The following is a 24,825-nucleotide window of genomic DNA, read 5'->3' on the forward strand; positions in this document are numbered from 1 at the left end:
CCCATGGAAGACAATGTCCCCAGATTATAGCATCTTCCTGCTTTAGAGGACAAAGGAGGGGAAGTAGAGATAGTAGAATGTATATGTTGTGCTATAAGAATTAAATTCTTCTTATAAATATAAAATAGAATTTAAAAGGAATAGCTTTTCAGAAAGTGGCTTATGTGATTATCTTCCTCCAAGAGCAGGAGACCGTTTTTGCTGATATCTATTAAAATAAATTTTAAAAATGCATTGGAATCATTTAAAGAGATCTAAGCAGTGATTTGAGGAAGTGCTGTATCTCTACATATAACAGCCACAAAAACAAAACAAAAAAACTATACATTTATTTTTTTAAACACTATACATTTAAATAGATCTCCAAACTGAACTAGAACATCATACCTCAAAAAGGATTAGAGAAATCTAGTCAAAATGCTTTGTTCTTTTAATATCTGATTTGCTACATTTCCTGATTCAGGGCTGATTGTAGCTAATTGTGATCAACCCTAAAACTCAATTTACTTCCAAATTGTGGTTTTAGATGCAATTGTAAGAATTTATATGCAGTGCTTTGTGAGAGGCACCAATTAAGCAAACCTAATTTTTCATAGGCCAATATTTGAAAAAAAATTATTCTAATCCAAGTAAATAAGGAAAATGTATATTTTGAGTATCAACTTGATATGCCAGCATATCCATATTATTTGGGCACACAATCTATTACTGAAAAAAAGTGTAGTACTATAATCTTCTTGGTGTCAATAATCTTTGACTCTGTAAAAGAAATTTTAGGCAACTTTGGAGGTATATTATCTTCTAAGTCAGTGAATTTCTATATAGGCTCTTTTTCTTTCCTCACACAATTGTGAAGCAATGTTTAAAGTACCTTTACAATTTGTATACATCAACTTGGAAGTATTGTTTAATAAACCTAGTAAGTGTTTATGTCAGCAGAAAACATAAATGAAGAAGGGCTTGGAAGTTTAGATTTACATAACTTTAGGAAAAATCAACCATGCAGGGGTAGGACCAACAGTTATAGATAATTTTGCTTTAGTACTTTTTTCTTTGATTTTCAGAGGTCCTTCTGCTTTGTTATTGTAGGGAAGTAACAAAAATTACATCTGAAATATTTCCAGTTTTTCTGCTAACCCTAAAATAAAATTGCAGCAACGACAACCTAAAGTTTCCATTATAATCATTTGAAAATTGCTATGGACTTGAAGCATAATTTTGTTAGTGTGGTGTCTCTAAAATTTTTAAGGTAGAAATTTCTATTGCAAGACTAAGGTTACCTCCCATATGTAGTACAATCTCCCTAAATTGCTCAGTAATATTAATGCTAAGACAGGAACTACAGGTGACATAGGCATGCCTTTGTTTTCCCATTGCTATTTCTCCTTAAAGCGATGCTCCCTTTTTAGTCACTGAACATGAAGGCCAGTTAAGATGTCCTTATTGTTTGTAATAACTTTTAGAAAAATTCATATGTTGTTTACTAGCAGCAGGCTTTCCACACAGGAAGTAGGATAAGGCATCCTAGGGGCCTATTGCCTTCAGAGCATTATATCATATCCCAGCACCTCTGCGAGTCAGTTCCTCCTCCTCTGCCTGTGCTTCCTCCATTTTTTAAAAATCATGTGGGCTACACAGAGCTGCCTCATGTCATTCTTTGCATACATCATCTCTGTTTTTTCTCTTTTCCTGCACAATGGCCCAGCTTTTCAGCTGTCCCGAGCGCGATCCTTTACTAAAATGGGGATTGAATGAAGGTGGAGCACAAATTATCTGGAAGCAAAGGAAAACCAGGCCTTTGAAAAGGCACGAGTAATGAACCAGAGTGGCCTCGATGAATTGCTGGAGAGGGAATTCTCAGTTTTGACACACAAGGAGCACACACATGGAGACCAAGGAAAACCTAGCGAGAGAAGCTCAGTGTGATGCCTGCCTCGTGGGTTGGTCAGGAGAGAGGGTTAAAGCCAGTAGCCCTCCAGACAGGAGCAGAAACAAATGTATTTTATGAGTAACAGTAAAGCATTCAAACACACCGTGTTGGAGCACAAGGTACTTTGAGGAGTTGACACCCCTTCATAATTCATGTTCATTGTTCCTCTAAGTAAAATATGTGTCTCCCTGTAGTTATTCTGTTAGGAACTGTACTTTCAAGGCAAGAGGACATTTTTGATAATGCACATCTTAAACTTTTCATTAAACTACCAAATTTAAATTCTACCTTTTTGTGCACTCTGACATTTTTGTCTGGCATTTTCATTAATTTTGCGACATACATAAATGTAGCTGAAATGTTAACTGATCAATACTGTGTCTCTCTCATGTAGCACTAGCACTCCGCTCCCTAAGGACCACACAGCAGAACAGAAATTAAATGTGTAAAATATCAAATGTTAATGTTAAACACAGCGGCACTTACTGTATAATGACAGAAAAGGCTAAAACAATTCCAAATGGACAGATGGTACCACAAATTATCTACAATCACATTTAAAGATTAAAGTTTGTCCTGTAAAATAATTCTTTGACGCACAGTGAAGTGTGTCCTTTTACTGATAGCTCAGTTGTCCAATTATTTTTGTGCTCATTACAGTGAGAAATGACAGTACTGGAAAGAGAGAATGCGCACTCTTTTTTTCACTCCACGTTGCACCCACTGACATCCATAAGAACACAAATGTCTGGTCAAGAGCCTGATGAAAATTAGGCCCAGTGTAGGAGACATTTCCACGTCTGCAGTGGATGTTTCCAAAAGACAAGCCGGGCCTTCTGCGCCACATCCGTCTGTGTTCGCTCTCAGGCATACAATATTCATAGTAAAATTTAAAAACCTAATTCACAGCACAAAAACAAGGACAGTCCCAGGAACGTGTTTGCTTATATTTTCCCCATCACCTTCTAGGCCGATTTCAGCTCCTAGTATCAGCAGCTGGCTTTGAAGCTTCCCCACGGCATACAGGCACAGGGCTAAAGAGGCCAGGGCAGCTCTAACCCCGCGCTTCTCACCCTCCGCACTTCACTTGACGTTAGGACAAAAAGTTATCGTTTTTCCATTTTGATTTCATTATTCTACTTTTATCTTGGGTAGTAAATTAGAAAAGAAGAATAAAACAGAGTAGAAAAAGGGCACTTAAACGTTATAAAGTTTACTGATCTGGGCCTAAAACCAAGCCACATAATGGTACAAATGCACATGCTCCACGAGGCAGCTGCATTTATGAAAAAGTGGGCCAAGTGGAACCAATATTATAATAATAGACTCATGATCCAGCCACAGGGAATGATGGGAACAATATGCTTGTAACAATGGGGTGCTGCTCACACTCTTCTCCTAATGGAAAGCAGTTCTTTTCAATAAACTGTGCTAAAAAGGTTCTGGTTATGCAATGATATCCTTGAAACATTTCATTTTTAAGTACTCACATCATTAAATATCTATAAGGTAAATAAAATCCAACAAAAGTTTTTTTTTTTGAATTGTTGTAACACTAAGATTACACGGTACATTTTAAAAATTTCTTTTAGAAAGAAAATAATATCTGCTGTGTGAATCTGACCAATATATTTAACCTTTCTGTGCCTCTGTTTTTTCTTCTGTCTATTGGAAAATAATAGTATCTAACTCATAATAAGGAAATATTAAATTGATTAATGCATAACAAGCACTTTCATGTATTAGTGCTTGAAAAACAGTTCTCTGGCACACAAATGCTTAATAAACATTAGTTGTTACTATTATATAAGAATCTTTTTGCATCAGAATTAAATCTGAGGTTAAAATAGATGATTGATAGATTGTAAAATAGTTTAGAATATAAAATGGAAGGTCTAGGAAAAATTGCTACAACACCATGAAGCTATGTCTTTCATCATTTAATAAGTAGCTTTATTAGAGCAAACCCTTATTTTTCTGGCATCACTGAATAAAGAGTTTCTCCACATAAGAAACATTTTCATACTGGTTCATTGGTTGGTCGATTGATTTAGACAGCCATTTATAATAGGAGCCTACTAAATGTGAGATACTCCATAGGTGATGGTGGAGTACAGGTGAAACAGGCAGGGTGCCCATTTTCATGGAACTCTCAGTTCAGATCTTGATAAGTGAAGTTTGGTTTCGTTATTTGTTGTTTTCATCACATTCAAGAGAATGTAATTCAGCGCTTTTTATTTCCTTAAAATGAAACAGTTAATATTATCGTTTCTTCTCAAAAGTACTCTTACTGTGTGTTCTCATATTAGTTTGGCCTTTTTTTCATTATCGTCAGCAGTCCCTTTTCCTACCTTTACTGTGCCCTCCCTCCCTTTTTTGTAAGCATCTTGCATTCAGCTTGCTTCACAAGCTGACCACCAGCTAAAAGAGATACTACTTTTCTTATGCAGGGAACTTTGACCCTCCTACAGTGAAATCATTCAAGTATTATCATGTACATATACCTAAGTTTCTCAGAATTTTGGTGTCTGATTTTTTTTAATCAGAAAGAAGTTTTGAACAAAGTTGCCATCTTGAATTTACTGCACATGAGTGACATCTAGACGCCAGATGAATTTTTCTGATGACTTACAAAACACATTGTAAAGCTAAAGTGTTAAAAAGGAATGTTCCTCAACAAATTATATAATTACATAGATTTCTCTATTTTCCCATTTTGTAAACAGCTATGAGGGAATGACTTTGGAAGGAGCGAGTCACAGAGAGCAGCATAATACTTTGTTAGAATATTGTGTCTTTGATAAGGTGCCATGGAACTTGCACAGAATAGCATAAAATATACAAAGAAACTCAATGTCATTTTTCCTCATTTATGTCAAAGTGCCTCTATGATAGTGAAAAATCACAATTAAGTTTGCTTAACAGTAACCCTCCCCATGTACTTTCTATGTGAAAGAACTAAATAAAAGAATATTGAAAGAGCAGTTTCCTTTCTAAAACTTAACGATGATGACAATCTCTTTCTTTAGAAGACAACAACATGTCTATGGGAAGCAGGCTGCCTAACTTTCTGGTAACTTACAACATAAAGGGACATACACACTCTTTGTTCCATGTGCTCGGACATTAATGAAAGTGCCATACAAGGCCTGAAAGGAGGACAGAGCTCAAAGTACTAAACAGATGTGCACACACTCATCTGAATGGTAATACTAAAATGTTGATTTGTTACTATAATGAAGGCTCTTCATGTAAACCCCATAATAAAGCCATATTCTGCTAAACTGGCAACTATAAGGAAGCATAAGGCCTTCATATTCTAACAAATATGACAATAAAATAAAGGATTTCAAAAGAAAAACTTCACTTAAACTTCAAACTGAAATCCTTGAACAAGCAAAAATAATATGAAAGCAGAAAATTCCCACTAAAGCGCAGAGGAAAGAATTCTTTTGGATTTTCTAGCTTTGCAAGTTGGTCTCCTCAGCAGTTTTTAAATAACCAAAGTAAGAGGCTACAAGATGAACATTGTTAGAGGACTATTTGGATCTATCAAATTCTCACTGGTGCCTTTTTGAAGACTGGAAATCTCAGAAATAATAAAATGCCGTTTACATAGGTCACATCCACTTCCAATTGATCCACATATTAAAGTATTACCAGCTAGCATTCTACTGTCAATCATTTCATATTTTGAAAAAAAAGTATCTATAGAATGAATACAATTAAAATGAGCATGGTCAAAGTTATATTAATTTTGTTAACACCAAGGACTTTTCTTGGCTCTGCTATTAGGATTTTGGATTATGCAATATATAAAATTTTACTTTTTAGCTGTCGTGGAGAAAATTATACATTGGCAGTGGAGATGTCTTGTGTTCCGGAAGTCTGCGGGGGGAGGGGGGTATTCTTGGACTCAGACCTTGAACAATCCATCAGGTTCTGCCCACGGCAAATCTGTCCAGTCAAGTCTTAAAATAGGAGTTTTAAAATGGCCACATCAACATAGCTGTTACTATAGCCACAGAAACATGCAGCTATGATTACTGAATTTAATGAATAACAATGTAAGTAATACAGTATGATCATACCACAAAAGCAGCAAGGCTCCTTGGGGGTGAGTCCCAATCAAAGCAACTATTAACGTAGTATGCAGCATTTATAAGCACCATGACACAGCGCTTCGTTCTGATAAAGTTTCTTAGTAGCAGCTGTAACGAAGATGTGATATTATTAGAAATTACCCGACTAAAAACCATCAGATATATTGCAAAGTCTTCAAGCTTACTGTGATTTTCAAAGGACTCAGAAAGTTAATAAAGTTGTAAGAATATACCAAGCAGTTTGGCTCATGAGTTAAAGGGAAAAAAGTATCTCTGGAGGAAGTGGGAGAGACTGAATTATAAGAGCAATTTCTTAGCTAAATATATTTCTTTAAATAATATTATCAGGTAGGATGGACTACCTTTGTTCAAAAGAAAAAAAAAATCTCCAAAGGATTCAAAACATTTTTTGCTACTTACTGCAAACCTTAAATATATTGTTAAGCTCTTAAATCTTGTTGAGATTTAAAGATTCTTTAAGTGCTTTAATTTCAGGCTATTTCAGAGTGAAATGGATAACTTGGAATTTTTTATTTAGGGTCTTAGAGAAAAATCCTGCCAAATATTGCTTTATTATAGAAAACACTTTCCCCCCCTACCATTTTAGTAGGATTCTCCCTTTCTTACTATCATATTCTCATTTTTCTCTCTTTCCCTCCCTCTCTCCTATCTCTATCTTTCTCTTTTCTACAATATATTTAACCTATATTTTTGTATAATTTTGGAGTTAGGGAAAATTTTATGGCAACCAAGTGCTTTACAAAATCTTTTACTAAAAAAGATATATAAGAATTGACATAATTAAAATTTTAAATTAAGGCATGACTATAATTATAAAAAGAACAGCCCATATACTAGATGTTGTTCAAAAATTTATCTATAGCTATGTTAATAATTAGAATAATATGTATGCAGGTTAATATTTTGTTACTTCCAAATATACTTCAATGCTGATCTGGTATTTCAAAGTAGCAATGTAAAGTTTACTGAAGGCCATCTGGAAAAATATATATGTGTAAATATAGATGCAAGTACATGCATACCAGCTTTAATAAGTTATTCAAATTCAAATTCCTTTCAGTCAAATTTAAGAGTCTCCCTACTTGTTTTTCTTCTGGGCCCCAGATCACTTACTTTAAGAGCTACTTTTATAAATTTTATCTATAATTATGGAAAAATATAATCTGTATTTCTATTTAGACAGATATTGAATTTGTCTTATATATTGTCTTTAAACAACCTGAAATCCCACTGTTTATGGTGACTGATTTGATTAAAAATAAAATTTTTTTGGCTTCTAATAGCACAAGAAATTATTAAATACTTTAACACACACAAATAAGTTCTGCAAACTTTATAGACATATCAAATTCATTTTATTTTAGCTGTGTTAGTTAAAAGTAAAATTTTTAAAGGGGTTGCTTAGTATTCTTTCTTAAATTGATTCAAACCTGATTTAAAACTATAAGTCTAATTACAAGCTATCAAGCCTAATTTAAAATTTCTTCATGACAGAAAAATCAGAGTCCCTGATTTTCTATTTTCTTAGCTGAAAATGTCAATAAAAGTTCACTTCAAAAAGATCATAGTCAAAATCTAATTAAGAAGGTTTCCCTTAAAAGATGGAGCCCCCTCTCCTGTGGATTAGAGGGAAGAGCTTTATGCTGGGCTCGCTTTACACACACCTGTGTCGTACCTGTGGGTGGTCTGGACATATATTTGAACCTTAGCTTTTGGTGTTCTCATTTACACATTCCATGGCAATCAAATTGTATTTTATGTTCAAAATGATCATTCTTTTGCTAATGCATGAATACATATCCACTCTATGCAGTGTCTACAGTATCCCCTTTCCTTTTTGACCACCCCCATCCCACTTATTAGTTTGGTATTGCCCTTGTTTGATCATTTAAGGAAAGGAAGGGAAGAGAGAAAAAGAAGGAAAAAAAAGAAAGTCATTTCACATAAGTAGATGTTAAAAAATTGTATAGCCTTCCCCACCTCCATACCTCCAAAGTTTATTTGAATTTAGATGTTTCACAGATTAATTAGGTCTTCCCAGAGGGATTAATCTTTCCTTGCTTTTTACCTGTTTAGAGAGTCTGTTTTCCTCTTCAATGTACTTCTGTTCTTTGGGTATTAATGTTCGTAAGCTGGCTTTCACCTATACATCAACATAATGTGTCTGTTATGGATTAATATAGTACAAATGTTTACAAGTTTTTCATGCAGTTCAATTTGCAATAGTTTCTAAAGTTTCAAAGGCCTGGCTGCTGTGCTCATAAAATATAAATGTATACAGTGGCACATGCATGCACATTGCTTACGCAGGCAGGCAGCGGCCCCAGTTCAGCCGTAGCAGCAGCCGCCAACATAACAGAAAGTGTGGGTGTGCCAGGCAGTGGCAGAAGCGTATTCTCCAGGATACATCAAGGTTTAGAGAAAATGAGGAATGACAGAAATTCTCTACAAATCAGGAACAAAAGCTTTCATGAAACTGAACTCTTTAGCAGTACAAAAAAGCCAAAGTTAAGACTTACAGCATTAAAAATCACATCTATTTCAAGATAGATGACCCCCTTTGTTGGCCCTGTCAGCTGCTTGTTTTTCAAGACGTAGGCTTTCTGTTCACCATTTTGAATCTGCGGGAAAAGGACATGACAGCCGTCTGTCTCACGGTCTCCACTGAATACACTCCCTCGGTGACCTTTGACCCCCAGCTGCTGAAACTGACAGAGAACCCAAAACAACTGTGGCAATTCTGACAAGTACCTGTTCATTACCAGGATCAAGTCTGTCAGGAAAAATTAACTATCATGGGATTCAACATGGCCGTGAATTGAGTATGTTAAAATTTTTAGTGTTCTTATTACAGACCTTGGTTGAGAAATGACAGATATAGAGCTGACGGGTTTTTTTTTCTCCTTGAGCAAAAGCAACACAGAGCAGTGTGTCAGGTGCATAAAACTTACAGACAGCAATGGTATAGCAACTTTGCCCAGAAAGTCAGCACTTCGATCCCGATCTTCATCATAAACTGTCACTTCAAGAACTGAATGGATATCTTTAATGTTGCTGCATAATAAACATACATAAGGGAAAAAAGACTTCATCAGTGGAGAACAAGAATAAAAATGCTTTTGAAAATTTAGATAGCTCCAGCTGATTCTGTGTGTATATGTTTTTATGTATGCTATTTGCATACACACATACACAAGGTAGTTTGGTATGTGATAGAATTTCCCACAATGCACCTTAGTAGACTACAATGATGGTTCTATTATCTGGAATTTTGAGCACCAACAAAATTTCGAGTTATAATTCTTTAATGAAATATAATTTTCCACCTGGATGGCCACAGAATAAATTATTATAAAGACAACAACAAACCACCAATATGTGGCACTGATATTTTTTAGACTTTTATTTCTTCTCATTATTGCAATAATTTCTATCTTCCTATTACCCTACATAAAATACCATCAGGTTTGATATTAGCAAGAGTCACAGTATAGTTAATATAATTTTGTGTGTTTTTTAAAATTATAATAGGACATCTTTTTGTTTACAGCTCTCATGAAAACATTGAGTTATTTCTGTTGGGTTTATAGTAAAAATAAACTAACACAGAAAACAGAATGGAGAAAATGTAGCATTGATAGCCACTGTACCACCCTAGGATTTAGAAATTAAGTAGTGTTCCATTGTGTTCCAAAGACAACATTTGTTAATTAACAACTGTGCAAGCTCTTCATATTTTTGTTTCTGGAAAAATAAGCCCCAATTGTTGACAGCATTTATTCTCTGATCAAACTGTTTACCAAGAAAACATGCATTAAGAGAAGACAAAAATGAATATATTCATTACTGAAAGACTGCAACCACATGTGAGAAAAGGCTTTATCGGGGCACAATCAATTAATGGCTTTGATAATAATCAAACCTATTCATCCAATTATGCATTCCAGAGAAAAACACTCTCCACAACCTTCTAAGAAGTACAAGTCTCCTGACCAGGGCTTTCATCTTTTATAAAAATGAGGAATTCCTTAAAGATAAATTGGTCAGATAATTAAATTTGATTAGTTACTGGTTCTTAAGCAGAGACATTGTAAGACATTAGTAAGGAATTTAGCAATTTTTCAAATACAAAAAAAAAACAAACCCCAAAAAACAAAAAACACCCTATGCTAGAAAACTTTTAAGAAGCACTTCTTTTGGAGTTTTCCTTTGTTCAGTTTAAAAGCCCAGTTTAGGAACAACAACAATAACAGCAATTTTAGGGGATACTATAGTGTAGCATTGGCAGCCTTTACAGTACATAATCAAAATGGCTTATAAACTTTTTGAAACAAAAAGAAAATTAACTCATAGGGTGTTTTGGTACCTAGACCAATACTTAATATTCTTATTGTGCTAAAATGCAACAAGCCAAAACTAAAGCATCTGCCGAATTGGAGACGGGATTGTTTGCTGATTTGAGCAATGGAACAAATAGAGCTTTGTCCTCCTTGGTGTCAGTGCAATCCAGGAGAATTTCAATAGAAAGTATAAAAGGAAGAAGCAGTATGGCAATTCAGTTAAAGGGAGCAAAATCCTTAGTCAAATCATATAGAAAGCACAGCTTAAAAAAAATGTCTGTGAAAACAAAAGAAAAATGGCAAACCCTTTCCCCAGGTTTCACTATCAGGACAGTGATGCAATTATGATATTCATTGTTGCTAGCAAAGGCAGCCCAGATGCATTGAGCTGTTAATCGGTTAAGAATAAATGTACACACAAAATCCCAAAAATAAATATCATTTGGCACCATTTTTTAAATAAGCTCAAAGTAATTACTACTTACAATGTGAAGACTTTGTTCCACTCAGGATTGAGATTTTTGTAGACAGTATGTGTTAGAAGCCTATCATTGTTCAGTTCTACTACACAAAATGGGTCACTTTTACCTACAAGAGATTTGGGGAGAACATTTTTAGTATAAATAGCACCCACAGCTCAGAGTGTCACAATCATGACTACATCTCTTTTAAACAATTTTATAGAACACAAAAAGTGAGGCACAATTTTTAAAAAAATTAAAACAACATCAAAATACAGTTAGCTGTAACTGGATGATGTTAACCATTGTGACTCAATGAAATTTAGAACCAGAAAAAAAAGCAAAAGAAAGCAAATTATATAACTGATAGTATTTCAATTTATAATTTTTTACAAAAATAATAATATAATGGCTAATTATGATGCATGCCCATCCCCATGTCAGTTTTTATTTAATTCTATAGTGACCACTTGAAAGGTTCAGGCCCTCTCTTTTTATCCATATATTTTTCAACTTATCTGACTAACTTGTAACTTGTAACAGACTTTCTAAACAAGTTGATTTTGGGAAAACTGTTATATTTCAGAATTATAACTTTTTAACCTAATTTAAGATTCTCTTCTAAAATATCTAAGGCATCACAAGAAGGTAAATTAGACCCCTCTGAGGCAGAAAAAAAATTGGTTATTTAAAACTTAACCTTAACAACCAATCCACATTGTAAAGAGCAGTATTTTTATTTCTTTTGTCCACTGGAGTAAAGGATTTGGAAGTTATCTGTTTACAGCAAGTCTGTTTTTCCATACTCAAATATCGTCCATTCAGCAATTATATTATGTGATGTCCTCAATATTTTGTAATGTCACGAGCTGTATTATAAGAACTCATAAAGTCAGAGGCTCTATGGGGGCAGCATTAATGATATTACTGCAGCATGTAATTTGTTTGATACCTTATACAAATGACAATGAAATCAATATTTGGACAAAGCTGTTCAGAGGTCATATTTTTTAAACTACAATATTGATTTAGACTACATAAGAGGTTAATGTGAATATTATTAACTTTAATGATAAAGAATAATTGTTTTAAATGAATTGTGAATTGTAGTCACAGTAGTTTACACTTCTGCGAAAGCTTAAATATCAGTGAAGATTTTCAATTAAATTTTAATAGGAAAGAATTCATTAGCTATCAGTGACAGATAAGCTATGTATTCCCACATAGCAAGGTATTTACTTTTCATGTTATAATTCTTAAAATGAGCCATACAAACTTTGACTCACCTTTAATTTAATTTTACATTAAAAAAGAGATTTAGTATGTGTGTGTTAGTTCAGTGGCCTCACATACCCCAGGATAACTGCATAATTTAACATTATAGTAGTCTTCTCAATTTTTGGTCTTGCGAATAATTTTCAATAAAGACTAGACGACTGAAGGTCTCCAAGGTCTGGTGTGAATTTTACCTGTGGTTTAGGATGTTATCTTTTTCCCCCACCTTCATTCCTTTTGCCCTACCTGCAACCATAGTCACACACCATGGAAAATTGTATTAAAAAAAAATATTTTATTCATTAAAACACATTGTAATAAGTTTTATTTGGCACATGAACAACTTTATTTTCTCCCATATACTTCATGTACAAGCATAAAAATTCCATTCAAACAGTTCTCAAAGCCTTACTTATTCTTAAGGGTCATATGAGGTATCGTCTTTCCACCTAGCTTTGTGAGTACTGACTATAGTATAAACAAAAGAGCAGAGAATATAAACTACAACCTCAAATAGTTTATAAAAGTGTTGGAAGGTTAAAACATACCTACTATAACAATGAGAGAGAAAATTAAAGCCATGTTTATGATAGAATTCCTTGTCAAAAGAGAAACTACTTCACTTTAGACAAGACTTTAATTAAATAATTAGCTTTGGAAGCATATACTTAAAAGACAAGTGTAACTCATACTCTTTCTTGGATCTCCTTTGATTTTTTCTCATACATTAATGTTAATCTTAATTCAGTAAAAAAGTTATATAAAGATAGCAATTTGGGGTATTTTTTGTTCCCCCATTTTCACTTGTTTTACTTCAATTACTCTTCTGGCTCATTTCACTCGGTATTACTTGCCCTCAAGTGAAAAGCAATATGCAATAGATTCAATCAAAACTGCACCACCTCTCCAGTAGCAAAACACAAGAACTAACTCCACAGACCAATATCTATGGAGAAAAATGTACTTTAAACATATACAAATAGAGGTTGAAAATATTCATTTGATTTTTTCACAGGAATTATATTAAGTTGTATACAGAATTTTCAATTGTTTTAATTTACCCTATGGAAATTCTTGTAAATCACTATCTTCTTTGTTACAGTATCTTTATTTGGTGACAAAAAGAGATCTGGAGTTAGTGATTGGCTAAAAGATCTTAAAGAAACTAAATCTGTTCTTAATGTTTAACACTTCCCACATCTTGTTAAGAAACAAATATACTTATCAAACCCTATGCCCACAAGGCAGTGGCTATTCACATTTTCTTAGTTGATTATTTCTCAAAACTATTCCTAGGGAAAACCAATATTAGTCATCTATCGTCACATTACTTAACTCTCTCAGTCACTCTTTTCTATTAGAATAAAGGTGTTAAAGTAAGAGAGCCAAAAATAATTTGAGCACCTATTGATGCACTTCTCAGTCATTTTGCTATTCTAATTCCCAGTGGCATGCTATCATTATCAAAAATATTGTCCTATCTGCATTTATCTTATAACTTGAAATGGGTAAGCAATACAATTTTTAAGAGGCCATGTCATTATACACTGTGGAATATAATGGTACTTACATCTTTTATTAAAAAATATATTTTATTGATTTTTTACAGAGAGGAAGGGAGAGGGATAGAGAGCTAGAAACATCAATGAGAGAGAAACATCAATCAGCTGCCTCCTGCACACTCCCTACTGGGTATATGCCCGCAACCAAGGTACATGCCCTTGACCGGAATCAAATCTGGGACCCTTGAGTCCGCAGGCCAATGCTCTATCCACTGAGCCAAACTGGTTAGGGCAGTACTCACATCTTTTTAGAGAGTCTTTGCCTAAGATAGACCAAATTCCTATTTAAAATGGCTTTAGCTTACACAGATTTTTCTCAATCTAAAATCCATCATTCTTAAGGTGCTTACAGTTTTATGAAAGACTGAACTCTGGTCATTGACATGAACAATCCTGGAAAGTTCTGCCATTTTACTCTTCTCTGAAACTTTATTTTCAGGTTTAATACCTTTGATGTCTTTCCAGATCTTACAGGTTAAAATCCACGTTGTATGGCATGGGAGATAGCCTTTCAGTCTTACTTTCAATCTCAAGATCTTTACCGTCCCTCACTTGAGCTACACCACACCTTTCAAAATCTCAATCACTCCATGTTCTTCCAAAAGCACCAGGCAAGAAACTGAAGTTCAAAGTGGGAGGCCAGTGGTCTGGGGGGAAAGGCCTAAATTTCAGAGGCTGAACAAACTAGGATTGAACACTAACTCCATGATCCTGGGCCTTTCCCTTATGGAAAAAGTAGTGACAATAATGGCTCTTTGCAGAGGTAATAGAATATAACTAGCAGAATGTCTGGCACATTATCAGGGCATCAATAAATAAGAGCTTTAAGTAATGTCTTTTGAAGCAGAAATATTTAAAACACAAAAATGTGCCTTAAAGTACAAAAAAATAATAGGGAATAATTCATATTTTGAGTTAAATCTCCTACTCAAAAGAGTAAACATTTGTAAAATATTTTACAAAAAATAGCAAATAAAGAGCAGTTGTAATGCTTATTATTATAATAATTAAATTTAATTATTATAATAATTAAAACATTTACTGGGTTTTATATTACTATAAGCCCAATGTTATGTGTTATGTTCATTTGCTTAAAGATTTTATGACTACTCCATGGGAAAGGAACTTTTACTATCCCCATTTTACACATGAGGAAACTGAGGCTGGGAGATTATGTAACTCACCAGATCATAGGTTATAAGTAGTGGAGCTGTTTTTTAAACCCGGGTCTATCTGACCCGAAAAGCCCTTGCTCTACCCCTATGGTCCCTGTTTCCTACAATGAAATATATTCAAATGCAAGTCACTAGATAAGACGTTTCCAAATAGCTATGTCATAACTTAGTAGTTAGTAGGCCACACACAGGAAGAACTGGCTAACATTTTTATCATAGACTAGAGGCCCAGTGCATGAAAATTCATGCACTGGAGAGGGGAGTCCCTCAGCCTGGCCTGCCCCCTCTCACAGTCCGGGAGCCCTCAGGGGTGGGAGGCAACCCAGCAATCAGGGGAAGGTGACACCACCATTACACTTGTGTTGCTGCCACTGCTAGCAGCACAAGCCTTGACCGGCCCTGGTTACCTGAGCCTCAGGCAGCCCTGGGTGGCTGGGCAGCTGACATCTGAGGCTTGCCTGCACCTCAGGCCGGCCATGGGCAGCTGGGGGGCTGAGGGCAGGTCTGGCTGAACCACGTGCCTGCTGCCCCCCTGGCGGGCTGAAAGGACTTGGGGGACTCTGGCGGGACTGAAAAGATGGGGCACCGCATCTTTGTGATGGTGTGACAGTCAATTTGCATATTCCCTCTTTATTAAATAGGATTCATTTATTCAACAAACACTTATTACTTATCATGTATTAGGCAGTATTCTATGTGTTGAGGAGATATAAGTGCATAACACAATTAAAAAACAACAGCCATAGATACATGAAATTTACCTTCGGAAAGAAGATAGATAATGAATAATATTTTAGGGTGTATTATAAGGTGGTAAATACTATAGAGAAAAATAAAAATGGAAAGGATGATGAGAAGTGCTGGTATGTATGTGCAGTTTTTAAAGGGGCTGCCAAAGAAGGTCTCATTGACAAAGTGACATGGGCAAAGGAATGAAGGAGGCGGGAAGTGAGCCTTGGGTTACCTAGAGGAACAGGTCATGGAAAGGTCAGAGAAGTGACTGTGTCTGATGTTTCTAGGAATATCCAGGAAGCCAGTGTGACTGAGGAATGGATTGTGCCAGGGACAGCGATAGATGACATGGTCATAGAGGTCCGAGGAGGATGGCGGCCTCTGTAGAATATGGCTATCACTCTAAGTGGAAGGGGAAGCTTTTGGAGGGCCCTAAGCTGATGTGTGGCATGATCTGATGACTGCTATTTGGAGAACAGGTAGAGCGAAGGCAATGGAGGTGTTAGGGAGAAATGTTACGAGGCTACTGCAATAATATGTGATGGGTAGTAGTTAGATTCTGGATATATTTTGAAGGTAAAACTAACAGGATTTGCAAATGTCAATATTGAACAATCTATTATACCTGATACTATTATTTGGAGATTAAAAAACACACACAATTCATTGACCTTAGCCAAGCCTGTGTTTTTTTCCCATGGTAAAGATGTATTCAACAAAGTACGTAGACTGGATACCTAAAATCTGACAAAGAGGAAAAGTAGGCAATTTTACATTGCCTTCTATTTATCCCTTCCATATAAAAAGTTATCTTTTTACAGGTATCAGTATGTCAAGAGTATGTCATTACCTACAAAGTGTGTTATTTTTGACCAATTTAGAAACTATCCTTTTGCCACTGCATGATTCAAAGGCAATAAAATTAACAGCAATTTCAACCAAAATAGTAGTAAACGTACAATGCTGAATTCTATAAACTTACTACTAAAAAGTATACACTACAGTTTTATTTTTAGAAAGTGGCTACACACAGTTAATGTGCTTATCTGGTTTGCTAAATGATGCTTTAAATGACTGGCTTTTCAGTTCTTAAATTTTGCAGCCCCGATTATGTGCCACTTAAACAAATGAAAACAATCACAGAAATACCAGTGATGGATTTAACCATTAATTATCTCCTTAATTATTCCTTCCTTTCATCCTTTTATCATTCCAGTTAGACCCTGTGCTGTGCTGCATTGCTCGCTGATAGAGTGAGGTTGACTACAGGATGAAGTGTTGATGGCTACAAAGTGCATTCTACTCTGTGAAGCTCTAGAGCAGGGGTGGGAAACTTTTTTTCTGTCAAGGGCCATTTGGATATTTATAACATCATTTGCAGGCCATGCAAAATTACCAACTTAAAAATTAGCCTGCTATATTTGGTCAAACATTTGTTTGACTCACCCCTAATGCCTTGGCAGGGCCAGGCCAGGCCAAACGAATTCACGGGCCTTATGTGGCCCGAGGGCTGGACGGTCCCCACCCCTGCTATAGAGAGTGATGCAGTGCCATGCTCTGTAATGTTTTTATTCAGTGCAGTATGGCTAGGGGTGCAAAATAATAAAGGCAGCATCCAAAATTGGTATTTTGTTTCTGATAATTTTGGGCTATTTAAAGAGCCTAAATGTATGGGAACACTGCTTATATAATCTCTGTTTCCCACTTACCATTCTTGTCATAAGACTACAGCAGACCCATGAGTACCGATTGGATCTTCCTTAACGTCCACCGTTTTAGCCAAAGAGTGCCTATTCCTGCCCTTTGTAGTACATGAAACTGGGGATTTGGGTTTGGATGCAAGATAGGAGATGCAGCAGTGCTGGGGGAGGGGGAGGGCAGTGGGGCTGGTCTCAGGAAGTGCTATGACAGCTAGAAGAGAATCTTAGCTTTCCTTGAGAACATGGCAATTTTCCATGTTGACAAGTTTCTGGGAAGAAATAGGAATACCTTGTGAAGCATTAATTACTTACTAAGTGTCTTCTCTTTATCCTACCCCAGAATTATAAGTATGATTAAGACATAGTCCAACCCTCAAAGCATGCACAATTTAGTGGGCATGATAGACTTACAAATACACAATCATAAAGCCGGGTTGTAAGCACTGTAATAAAGTTAAAGGACGGGTTTAAGAGCAGCAATGAGAAGAAAGCGTCTCAGGCTCTAATACTAGAACAGGAAGGGGAAAGGAAGGGAAGACTTTTCCCCAGTGGAGATGGCCCTGGTGATCTGTGGTGATTACACACCTCTAGCACTAGCAATTTTAGACGTGAAAGACAATTATATAAAAACAAGATTAACAATTTATAATCAGGGATATTTAGCTAAAAATCTATTTGTGTATCCTTTTCATTGGGTCTCTGTAATGCAAACACATGAAGCTATTTTTTTTCTTTAGATTTTTTTATAGGTGAAAAACTCCCAAGGGAATTAAAATTGGAAAGATACTTTTTTTTTTACCCTAACTCATAAAACTAAATCTATAACAGATTTTAAAGCATATCCTCTATTATCTCAATTCTTCTGATGGTGAAAAGGCATTCCTACAACAATAAAAACAAATGTCAGAATTATCTCCAATGGGCATCCTTTCTGGCAAACTTCAAAACAGCCTTGAGGATTAAATGAGGTGCATGGACTGGCTAATTCTCTCTCACTGTTTAGCCCTTGATCTTTGAGGTCACAACACTGACATACTTATAAAGAAGTGTGGGAAAGTCTGTACCACCCCTGCTTGATTGCTACCTGTTTTATGGGCAAGTGAATGACTTCAGTTTGTGCAAACTACTGGTTTGAACATTAAAGTCACTCAGAAGATACTGAATGATAGTCTTACTCCCAGAATAGAAAGTTAATCCTGATCCATCAGTGGTGGGCTTTGTCCAGGGTCATTTTGCTGCTGACAAGTAGCACAGTCTGCTTGAGGATGTGATGTTATATAAAAATGTGGGGAGGAACCCAGTGACCACCTCTTTGTTGCCACGTCTCTGTAGACACAGAAGGCTTTGAGCAGCTTGGAAAGCAATTCATACCCATGGGGGCCTTTTATTTTGAGCCCACCTTGCACAAACTAAGCTCTGTGGTTTAATTTCCTTAGTTGCCACAGTTTGAAATAGCAATACTTTAATTTTTAAAAAATGTCCTAGTGGGTTTGGCTCAGTGGATAGAGCATCAGCCTGAGGACTCAAGGCTCCCAGGTTTGATTCTGGTCAAGGGCACATGCCGGATTGCGGGCTCAGTCCCCAGTAGGGGGCGTGCAGGAGGCAGCCAATCAATGATTCCCTCTCATCATTGATGTTTCTATCTCTCTCTCCCTCTCCCTTCCTCTCTGAAATCAATAAAAATATATTTAAAAAATAAAAATAAATAAATAAAAAGTAAAAAAATTATAATCAAGGTTGCCATCTGTCCTTTCTACAAACTGGAATTTCAACCATAACATGTACCAATGTGATAGGTGAGGAAATTTCATAGGATCCACCAGAACAAAAAACAATGTATGTTGGAGACATCTTCCAATGGAAATAAAGCTTTGTGTAAATATGAGTTCATTTCCCCTGGAATCTAGAAAATAGCTGCAAAAGAATATTTATAGTATTGTGTGTAACTAGATGCATTCTTGAGTCTTAGAATTGAATCATCTTGGTATATGTTTGGAAGCTTAAGATTTATGACAAAAGACTAAGAAATACAATGAAACAGATAAGAAACTTGAAAAGTAAGAAAAGGAAGACTATGAAATCTATAAAATTGAGGAGAGACTACGAAGAAATTTTGTCTAAGCTATTAAGAATCTAGATAATTATGGTAAAATGTTTGAATACTTCATTTTCAATTAATATGTAATATATAAATGATATTCAAGTATTTACTCCAAGATTAGGAACACAAACATTGTTTGGTTTAAGATGAGTATAAAAATATATTACAGGCTCCTTTGTCTTTACAAGCTCTTGTAGATACTTTAGGACCTACAGTAAATATATATTCAATTAGGTGCTCCACAGAAAAGTCTGATGTTTTAGATAATCTTCCCCATAAGTAGTTAGCTTAAAAGACCTCTTGCAGTGAAATAAAATTCTTTAAACTTAAAAAAATTAAGTACTATATCAAGTGATTAAATCTTTATATATTTGGGGGCAATAAAGCTGAAAATTGTCATCTGTCCAGCTTTGTCTTTAGAACAGTATCTTTGTCATTTTGATTTTTCTTCTACAGAATATGCACTCACTCAGAAGTCTGTTATTCATCTTGGCACCTACTGCAAAAACTCAGATTCTGAGGGCCAGGAGAGCAGCCTTAGAAGCCAAGTTCAAAAGGTCATCTCGGGTTTGAACCTTTCTGCAACCATGAGGTCATACAGGCTCTGTTTCAACAGTTCCAGTGACAAGGGAATAAACACCTCCACTGGAATGTTCTGATCTAGTTTTTGGCAATTATAACTTTTGAGAAATGCTTCTTTACATTGTGCACAAAACTATGTCTTTGTAGCTTTTATTTACTCTATGACTTTCCCACTGTAATAACTTTTAAATTTAAATAAATTAATGGGTGTAAAGTGGGGCACAGCATCTGTTACTTAGTATCTGACTAATGTTCATTACCCACCCTCCTGTACTAGCATATATTCTATCTACCTTCTAGCATCTCTTTAGAATTAGAGAGGCCACAAAGGCCAAAGTGACATTTCTAGGCTTTCTTGCAGCTGGGGTTGCAGATGTAACGTAGGTTGTACCAATCAGACATACCACTAAGAGTGGACATTTGATTCAGTTAACTGAGCATGTGGAGTCTATCTTGTAGCTGCAGACAGAAAGCAGGAAAGCGTAAGCAGTTGTAATGGTGTCTTCCCCGCATGCCAATGTAAAGAAGTTACTGAGCCTCTCCACAGCTCAGTTTTCTCATTTGTAAAGTGGGAATAATAACAGTATCTAATCAGGTTGCTATGAGATCAATTGCAATAATCCTTTTACCAAGTTTGGGCTAGTGTCTGACATGTGATAAGGGCCCCCAATCACTGTGTTAATTAAATTAGTTTGTGGTAGTGTCTGACATGTGATAAGGGTTCAACAAATGTTAGTTATTATTATTATCATTTTCCTTGAACTGTTCTCAGTAGAGTTGCCTTTAAACACCAGATATCCCAATTGAGAATATATTCTGGTTAGTTTGTCAGTATCTTTCTTTAAAGATGAAGAGCTTCCAAAGCTAAATTCATACCACAGTGCATCTGATGTGTCCATAAGAGTATCATTATCAACGTTGCCTTTTTATTCAACGTAACAAAATTGATGCATGTGTAATTCACTCTCATGGAGTTTAAACTTAATTCTCCCTAGCCAGTGTGGGTCAGTGGTTAGAGCATCGGCCTGCAGACAGAAAGGTCCCAGGTTCGATTCCGGACAAGGACACATGCTGGGGTTGTGGGCTCAAACCCCAGTGTGGGGCGCACAGGAGGCAGCCAATCATTGATTCTCTCTCATCATTGATGTTTCTATCTCTCTCTCCCTCTCCCTTCCTCTCTGAAATCAATAAAAATACATTTTTTTAATGAAAACACCTTCATTCAAACCCTAAAATGTTTTCTGTTTCTTACTGTTAAAACAAGACATCACTGTTTTGTACCCAGTTGAAACTTTGATTTGTGTTTTTATTTGTTTATTTATGTATAGTTGGTATACAATTTTATATTGGTTATATTAGTTTCAAGTGTACAATATAGTGATTTTTATACCTTAAAATGTGATCACTCCACTAATTCTAGTAATCATTTGTTACCATGTAAACTTGACACAATATTATTGACTATATTCATTTGTACTTTTTAATAATATCTTCTTGATCTAAGCCTATTTCAGTCTGAATTAAGCCTGTTATGTAATTTTGTGTATATAGATAGATATATAATATATATAATATACATACATAGATTGGGCTCATATCAAATGAATTAACTATCCTTTCAGCAAGTTCGATAAAGAAGCAACCAATAACCTCCTCAAAGTCATTAGTAAATAGGCTTAACAGTTAGACCAAAGACAGAGCCCTGCATTCCTGTGCTTGGCATCCCCACTGACATCAACCCTTTCATAAAATCACTCTTTGGGCTTGACTGTTTATGTATCTAACTGTATTATCATATAATCCAAATTTTCTTCTAGTAATTTTTTTTTCAGATGCTCTCTGCAGCAGTTTTCAAATCCAATTTTCTAGGAGAGGCATTGCTTATTTACACAACTGTGTCATCATGTAACAAAATATAAATGATAGTTTAATTTTAAACAATGGTGCTAGCATCTGAAAGCATTTCTTCAAGCACTGAGTGAAATCCTGCACTAGCCCTCTAAAGCAAATCAGCAATTCTCTATTTCTTTACTCAGAGGATCATTTTGCAATCTTAGTTCCACAGAACTCAATTAATTATTTTATAGTATTTCTCCTCCCCTCATTTGCCATTGACAGTGGGACCACCACTTTTTCAGCCCATAGTCCTTCACCTCTAGAGCATATCAAACCCAATTATTAATCTCTTTTGTCATCCTACCTATTCTTCCAGAGCAGGATCTTCAAACCATGTGACCTGCATATGAATCACACATGATTTCTGCAATTCCCTGTAAAACACTAGTTCATACGCAGGCCTCACCAGTCTTGGTGTTAAATTACCATTCTAATTCCTCTTTTCATAAATATTTTTATATCAACTGATAGGACACTTTTGCATTTCTATAATTAGATTATGATTATTAAAATGCAATTATAAAAATGAAGCAATTTTATATCTATGTGGTGACATAAAATGATGAAAACAATGATTTGCTTTCATTACTTTTAATTCTTTCATTAGTCTCATTCTTAGGAAAGAAATTTATATAGTATTAAGATATTTAACATATATGTGTGTGATATTATTGCCTTCTAAATTAGGTATATTATAATGATAAAAATGTCAGGTGTTGGATGCATTATAAATTGGATGAGATTTCTTCTCAACGTATACTATCTGCTTTATAGTCTTCTCGATAAGCTTAATTATTAAAAAGCAAACAGGGGTAACATCTATATATATAAAAGCCTAAGTGACCATTACGAGGGAACGACCGGAATGACTGGAATGAGTGGTCACTGACCACCAGGGGGCAGACACTCAACAAAAGAACTGCCCTTGGTCCCCAGGCCCGGATCACTGGATGGGACCTTCCAGCTAACCTCCTGTGCTCCTCCCTGCAGCCAGCAGGCCCCCATCTCCTGATCCAGGCTGGGCCCCAGGCTGGGACTAGGAACTGGGGGTGGGTGGTGGCAGACATGGCTCCTTTCCCAGGGGGGCGAGGGCCAGCTTCCTCCTTGGGGCTGGTGGCCAACCTCCCGGGTCCCTTTCCACGGCTGGCAGGCCCCAATAGGCCCACTGCCCGCCTGTCATGGTGGCAGTTGGCCCCTCCCCCTGGACAGTAGGCCCTGATTGCCAGATCAGGGCTGGGCCTCGGGCTGGGATGGGGAACTGGGCGTGGGTGGTGGCAACCAACCTCCCGTGTGCCCGGGCAGGGGGCTGTGAGCTCTCACTGGTTACCTGGGGGTGGGGGTGATGGGGATGGAAGTGTGGTGAGAATCCAGGGAGTCTGCCGAGCTTGCTCTCACTCCCCCTGTTGCCCTGCCCCAGTGGCCTCAGCCCGATCAGTCTCGGCCTCCACCCCAACCCTGAGCTCTGGCCGAGGCCCCGGCCAAGGTGCCAAGCATGCTTGTGGCCGTGGCCTCAGAGTAGGCACCATGCCAGGTCCTTCGCTCTCCACCCCCAGACCCTCTCCAGCCACCCGGCCCTGTGCTCACCACTCCTTGGATAGAGCTGCAGCTGCTGCTCCTGCTGCTTCTTCTGGATAAACGCCATGGAGGGCGGCGGATGTGGGGACACGCGCCGCTGCCCGCCGCACAGGAGCTGGTCTGCGAGGCCAGCCGGGAGAGAGCAAGCTGCCCGCCAGGCTTCTGTGTGGTGCCACTGAGCGGCCCACACTGCACCCCAGCCCACGGCGTCTGGCCACGTTCACCACATCTCCACATGGGGACTTGGGCACCATGACTCAGGTAGAGGGAGGAGCACAGGGGCTGGGTGGCCAAGGTAGTGCCCAGGGCCCAGAGGTCAGCTGGGACCTGCCCTTCCACGCCAGACACTCATGCTTTGATCGCTGGCCAGGCCTAGGGACTGCACCCATGCATGGGTTTCGTGCACCGGGCCTCTATTTGTTATATAACAGAAATAAAGCATACTTTGCTTAGGCAATTTTCAATACATTTTGTGTAAGATGTAGGTTTTTTGTTTCAAGCAGTATAATTTTCAGATAGTAAACGTTTAACAATTAAGAATGACATCCATACATAACCCCTTTTATTTGGTAAATGATTTTACACCTGTTAATTTACAAATATGAAGGACTTCCCCTATATTATAGTACTTTTAATGGAACTATGCAGCATTTAAAGGACATATATTTTCTCCTCTTCTAACACAGATTTTAAGTAATGATCATAAAACCCAAGGCTGCATTTATCAGATATAATCAATGTTATTGAATGTGATAATGGTAATTTGAGTAACCAGCTATTAAAAATTCAAACTGCTACAATTTTATAAAAGAAGCAACACAGCTACTTCTTCCAGTAAACCTATCGTATTCTGAGGGCCACTCAAGCAACAATTGCATATGTCTTATACAATTTGCTTGAGCAAACCACAAAAATTAATTTCTAAAAGACAATAGTATGTCTATGTGCTTAGCATTTCTCCAACTGTACATAAAACTTTCAAAGAACAGACTTGCTTTTTTTTTCTGTACAGATACCTTTTCACTTTCTTTCTCTGAATAGACCCATAATGTTCAGGGAAAATACCAAGAATAATAAATCCAAATCTCTGTATAAAATACACCTTCATGACACACTCAAGCTGGAAATCACAGCAACCAATAAAAATGCAGGCAGCTAACTGATAATGAGGTCAGAAATACAAATAAATTTACTTTTAATGAAGACTGGAGGCACAGTAATCAAAGTGTTAAAATTCATTTCATGCATATCTCATTTGCTTCTTAGCTGATATTTACCACGCAATTCTGTGAGAAAGTAGAGGCCTAAGATGCTCCAGATAAATGGCTCAATTAATTGTACAGAGGTAGCCCTCTTTGAGCTGAGCCAGAGC

General features: G+C 36.6%; 1 protein-coding gene across 7 annotated transcripts in view; it reads right to left on the bottom strand.

The window, feature by feature from the left end:
* The window catches only part of MCTP1 (multiple C2 and transmembrane domain containing 1), a 434,948-nt gene that overhangs the window by 144,361 nt on the left and 265,762 nt on the right, over nucleotides 1-24,825 (bottom strand). For 6 of the 7 annotated variants that reach the window (XM_070412343.1, XM_070412342.1, XM_070412341.1 and 3 more), the window contains 5 exons: nucleotides 10,880-10,982; nucleotides 9,006-9,108; nucleotides 8,574-8,675; nucleotides 8,123-8,197; nucleotides 6,022-6,141 (listed from right to left, as the gene is read on the bottom strand). In XM_070412343.1, coding sequence (XP_070268444.1) covers nucleotides 6,022-6,141; nucleotides 8,123-8,197; nucleotides 8,574-8,675; nucleotides 9,006-9,108; nucleotides 10,880-10,982 — 503 coding nt within the window. Of the gene's footprint in view, nucleotides 1-6,015; nucleotides 6,142-8,122; nucleotides 8,198-8,573; nucleotides 8,676-9,005; nucleotides 9,109-10,879; nucleotides 10,983-24,825 lie in introns of those variants that run through there. The other variant, XM_070412346.1, reaches the window with a different exon arrangement.

Source organism: Myotis yumanensis, unplaced genomic scaffold, assembly GCF_028538775.1.
Source record: "Myotis yumanensis isolate MYYU_CA2020_CCGP unplaced genomic scaffold, mMyoYum1.0.hap1 SCAF_4, whole genome shotgun sequence".
Taxonomy (NCBI): Eukaryota; Metazoa; Chordata; class Mammalia; order Chiroptera; family Vespertilionidae; genus Myotis; species Myotis yumanensis.